The sequence below is a fragment of the Dendrobium catenatum genome, unplaced genomic scaffold, assembly GCF_001605985.2.
Source record: "Dendrobium catenatum unplaced genomic scaffold, ASM160598v2 fragScaff_scaffold_156, whole genome shotgun sequence".
Classification (NCBI taxonomy): domain Eukaryota; kingdom Viridiplantae; phylum Streptophyta; class Magnoliopsida; order Asparagales; family Orchidaceae; genus Dendrobium; species Dendrobium catenatum.
This window is the reverse complement of record NW_021318618.1, coordinates 9,741,598-9,747,385: the sequence shown is the minus strand read 5'-3', so window position 1 is coordinate 9,747,385 and position 5,788 is coordinate 9,741,598. Positions and strand designations below refer to the sequence as shown.

The window sequence follows — 5,788 nt, the reverse complement described above, 5'->3', positions numbered from 1 at the left end:
TTTAACAAGTCAACTAGTCAATCAATTACTGATGTTGACTTGAAGAAATGTAAGGGTATTGTTGGGATCTATATCAAATGGGTTTGAGTGAGTGGGGTTGATGTTTGAGTAAATGAACGATGGTATGGTGGAGTTTGACCATGTCAAACAAACCATGGTTTGACTCATAGTGATTTTGGAGGTGTTTGAGCTAGAAAGAAGCCTTGTAGATTTAGATGTCTTGAATGTAGAGTATATAATGGTTTGACCCAATTGAGATTGATTTGACCAAACTTAAGCTTAGTTAACCAAGTCAATATTCGACTGAGCTAGGATGACCAATCAGGACCAGTTTACTAGGAGTGATGACCAGAGAAGTTTGATGAAGATCAGGGTTCATTTGGAGCTTGATTGATACAGAATAGGATTAATTATCAATTGAGCTAGCTTGGGATAGATCAACTTGGTCAAAGGGTTAGTTGACGACTGAAGGATCTAATAATTTGTGGTATACTTTATGATTGGGCCATGACTAAGGTCAAGGACTCAATGTAGTGTGCAAGATTGTGCACTGGACTACCTTATTATAGTATAGGGCTGTAATTGTGCAGTTGATTATAGTTCAATGTTATTGACTATAGAAGTGATGATTGTACAATGTAATTAGATATCAAAAGTTAATTAAAGTTTGATTGAGTGTATGTTGATTGATTGCTTTAAGATGATTGAATGTGTGTATGTTGAAGATCTTAAGATAATTGATTATGAATCATAAAGTTGTAAATCAAGTGACTTTATATCATGATTTATTATAAATCAAGGTGATCCGGAAGATGTGGATCAAGTTACCTTAACTACAAGTGAGGTTAACACCTACTACTGTCACTTTGACATCTATCACAGGACAACAGTTTGTTCGTCATCATTTGCCTAACTACATTCCCTCTAACCTCTGTCGCTCACTGTGATCTCTCCTACCATAATTGCTGGCTAGGTACGATTCCTTTGACCACCGTTGTATGACAACGGTCCCGACGACCTCTATAACTAATTATGATCTTACCAACTTAACAAACTTACCAATATTCTGTTGAGAATAAATCTCATATCATTAGATTCTTGTAACTCTAACTATGTAATATGCCCTACATGATATATATTTTATGCGTTTTGCAACGCCTTCCCCCGAAGAACGACATCATTTGTAATCAATGAATAATGCTAGTGAAAATTTTTCAATTGGGCAAGACCTCATGCTTTTTACTTTTTCTAGGTGTTTCTACATAAAAATTATGGTGACTCTTTATAAATGTTTCACTCCTCTATCTTATAAGTGTGCTTGATTTTCATATAAAGCTAAAAATGCTAATATATATATATCTATATTGTCGGGAATGCTCTGGCACGTAGAAATTGTAATTTAAGCTCTTTGATAAGAATTTTTTTTTGCTCAATACACAAAATGGAAAAGACATGAGCATTTATTTATGCACGTGTTTATTTCAAATGATTGAATTTGTAAAAAGAATAGTATAAAATTGTTTTCTGTCAATACTCAATTTCATGGATCCTTTATAATTTCTCACATCTGTGTACTTTCATTATTACAAATATTATAATATCATACATTTGTTATATGTATAATACGGGGTATAAAAATTGGATGGCTTTGAAATACAATTATATCACATTGCTTTATACTGGTCTCTTCGAGATAAAATGGTTGATTGGTACTTCTTTAGCAATTGTTGCCTTTGTTTTAGCTGCCATTTCTGGTTTGTGAATTTCACTATACTTATGTTGTGCTTGTTCGGCTCTAAGGGTGTTTGATGCTGAACTTGTCTTATCTACTCGAGAGCCTCACCACTGTGAGATTTTTTTTTAGGCAATGATATTTACAAACATTAATGTATTTTTAAACAATGCTGCTAACTCTTGATTTGGCCGTTTTCCTTTATTATGATATGTGATTTTCATGCCTGAATAGTCGACATATTATTACGAGCGAAGTTCAGATCGGAGAATCGGGTGATATTCATGAGTGTGCGCAATAAAAAAGCAATAAAAAGTCAAGTTATTTGTCATCACTATGCTTTTATTGTGCATACTCATAAAAACACGGAGCATGTGTTTCGATTCGAACTTTTCACGTAATAATCTCTCCTCGGTAGTTACTTGTTTTCTCTTGGCAAGTCTTAGAAGATTAATATTTATGCATAGTGTTGAACTAAATCCAAAATCTTGCTTTATGATTCATTATGATTAATCTGCCCTCTAATTTAATCTACTTTTCTTTTTTTTTTAAAAACATTTTTTTAGATTAACTTTTAAATAAATATTTCTTTAGTACGGGACTAAATTTTTTAATGATAGGAATATAGGATTATATTTGTTATTATTTTTCGTGATTAATTTCTGAACAAGCCTCATTTTTCAAAAAGCAAAAAAAAAAAATTACAAAAAGTGTTTAGATTTTTAAAATCATAAATTATAAATTAAAACTGAACTCTTTAATATTTTAATCTAAATGTCTTATGAGAATCTATTATGTTGAAAATAATATACATTAAATTTCGAATAAACAATAAACTAACGCAATAAAATATGGACTTCTCCTCGGGATGCTCTTTAATGGGCTTACTTCTTTTGGCATCGAGCTCAACGTCTCCGGAATGTCGGTTCCATCTGTAGATGATAAGGCCGGTGGTGCTTCCGTCCCTTCCCGTTGCCTAACGAAGCACCTTGCCGGTGCCATACCCCTCGCCATACTCCTTCTCTGGTCTGCCGACGCTTTTGTTGTCCGCGGCTGCTCACGCCCCTTGTACCTCCAACTCCGCGATTACCTCGGCCCAATCTCCACCAAATCCTTCTCTACAGCTGCAGCTGTTGCCTCCCCGTTCCCGATCCCTCCAGCATTTCCCAAAAGATGGATCTCCAATTTCAGTTCTCTCAATTACACCTCCAAAATCATCTCCCGCTGGCTAACCCCAGGTGGCGTGGCCTGCCGCGACTCCCACACCGCCGCCATCTCCATTCCTGCTCTCCAATCCTCTTCTCTTCCCGTCTTCCTCACCGCCGGAGACATCCACGAGTTCACATTCCTTGCCCTCGACGTCTCCCTACGTCCCCGTTGCCTTGGCGGTGATTACTTCGAAACAGACCTCTCAAGCGCCTCATGGAAATCCCGGCCCCCCATCCTTGATCATGGAAACGGCTCATACACTTTCCGTCTCCAGCTCCACCCACGTTTCGCCTCCGAAAACGCTACCTTTACCCTCTCCATCGTACTGCTCTTCCGCTCCTTTGACGGCCTTAAGCTTTCCCCCGACCGCTTCTCCCTCCGCCGTGAGCTCAGCCGCATCACTATCAAATTTCTCCTCCCTCGCCCATCTGGCGACCTTCCCGACCTTCAGATCTGCCGCGCTTCTGACTTCTTTCTCCCAGCGTGGTCCGGCCGCTGGACCCGCCTCACCCGAAACGACTCCTGCGCTGTGGACCGCGCAGGGCGCTACCGTTGCCTTGACCCTGCTCTACCCTGCGAACGTCCGTGGTGTGCCGGATCGCTCGCCGCCCTCGAAAGTAACGGCTGGGTTTACTCTGCTCACTGCGCCTTCCGTCTCTTCGACCATTCCTCGGCCTGGCGATGCCTCCGTGGCAAATGGCTCCTTTTCTGGGGCGACTCTAACCATGTCGATACCATCCGCAACCTCCTTAATTTTGTTCTAGGCCTCGTAGACATTGATGCTGTCCCACGCCGCTTCGATCGCTACTTCAGCAACCCCGGGAACGATTCCGAGACTCTAAGAATCACGAACGTTTTCAACGGCCATTGGAACGATAGCCTCAACTACCTCGGCCTCGCATCACTTCGCAATCCCCCCTTCCGCAGTCTCCTTTGGAAATACCTGGACGAACCCGGCGGCCGTTCCCCCGACGCCATTGTCCTCAACTCAGGCCTACATGACGGAATCTACTGGAAGAGCGTCCGCAGCTTCGCTAATGGAGCGGAGGATGCCGCCAGATACTGGGAGGCGCTAATGGCGCGCGTGCACCGTAAGCAGCCAGCCGGTGAAGCGTTTCCAAGGGTTTTCTACCGGACGACTGTCGCCACCGGCGGGTTTGCGAGGGATATGGGTTTTAATCCGTGCAAGATGGAGACTTTTGATGGGATTTTGAAGGAGAAGCTGGCGGCTAGGGGAGTGCTGACCGGCGGTGTTGTGGACGAGTTCGACATGACTTTCCCCTGGCATTACGATAACCGTTGTAACGACGGTGTGCACTACGGCAGGAAGCCGGCGATGACTAAATGGAGGGACGGCCAGATTGGCCATCAGTATTTCGTTGATCTCATGCTTGTCCATGTTCTTCTGAATGCGTTTTGCAATGGCTGATGAAAAGTTTTTTTGGTTAATGATATTTGTTTTGAATGATATTGTGCGCTTGTAAATTATAGTTGGAGATCTTGTTATCATCTGTTGAAGTGTATTAATTCTGTATCAAAATTAACGCAAGCAAGAGATATAGAAAAGAACATTATAACAGAAATTCAGGGTAACTCAGATGTATTCCCTCGTAGTATTTCCTATGTCGTTCAATACGGTATTCGAATAGAAAAGTATACATAACTAAGAAGATTAAGATCCAGCCATTGGAATAGCATTTTGCTGAACTGCTTAGATGTCACATGGCGGCTAAGGTTGTTGTTGTTGTTGTCAGGGCCAGGAAGCAGTGATAGTGGAGATTATTTAGACAATGATTCTACCATTATTAGTAGAACGATTAGTTACATAAACGTCATCAACCTCCCCTCAAATTAATGCTAGCAGAAGTGAGCGTTAATTTGTCCCGAAGTAGAAGAAGGGTTTTGTTGGCAATCCTCTGGTAAATACATCCACTATTTGATCTTCAGTAGAAATATGAAGAGCAATATCTAATTTGGATTTAATGCATTCACGAATGTACTGATGATTTATTTCATGTCTTTGAAGACGGGATTGTTTGTGATATTTAGCTGAGACATTGTCACAATAAATTGGAGTAGGTTTGGTAGAGAGATTTGAAAATCTCAAAGTAATCGGCACAGCTTCATGAGCTCAATGGCAGATAATGTAAGAGCTCTATATTCAAATTCGGTAGAAGAGCGGGCAATTTTTGCTTGCTTTTTTGGCACAACAACTGATAAGAGTATAGACAAAGAACACACAATAACATGTGGTAGATTTTCTATCTAGTTTATCGCTAACCAAATCTACATTTATGCAATAATTTCTTGTTTTTCTGGTCGAATTGGTAGAGCAAGATGAAGAGTACCTTTGATATAATGTTGGATACATTTAATCATATGAAAATGATGATTTAATGGATGATCTGTGTGCTGACAGATAAGCTTAATAGCGAATGAGATATTTGGGGGAGTTTGGTTAAGGTATTGTAGCGGTCCAGCAATATTGCGAAAGAAATGAGGGTAAAAAAATGGTAAAAGAGCTGTCAGAGACATATCAGCTTTGTTGGCAAGTAGGTTTTGTAAAGGTTTACAATTTCCATTCTTCCACGATTTAAGATTGTTGTTGCATAATTGAATGTATGTAACAGAAATGTAGAGGTTGATTTGTCCACAAGCAAACCGAGAAAGATATGAATGTGATTAAAATTTTTGAGTTGGAATTGCTGCTAAAGATCTTGCAATAGTAAAGAAACAGAAGTTGCAGAATTTTTCATGAACAATATATGATCGACATAAATGAAGAGATAGAGAGAGATAGAAGATGATGTGTGAAAGTTTGTTAGAGATGTTAAGTCTTTATGAACT

The 5,788-nt window shown here is 40.0% G+C and overlaps 1 protein-coding gene across 1 annotated transcript; it reads left to right on the top strand.

The window, feature by feature from the left end:
* The first annotated feature begins 2,589 nt into the window (after positions 1 to 2,589).
* Positions 2,590 to 4,524, top strand: LOC110112487. Its single transcript, XM_020844734.2, has one exon. It carries the CDS (start codon positions 2,601 to 2,603, stop codon positions 4,368 to 4,370), a length of 1,770 nt encoding a protein of 589 aa, XP_020700393.2. The 5' UTR covers positions 2,590 to 2,600; the 3' UTR covers positions 4,371 to 4,524.
* Positions 4,525 to 5,788: the final 1,264 nt, after the last annotated feature.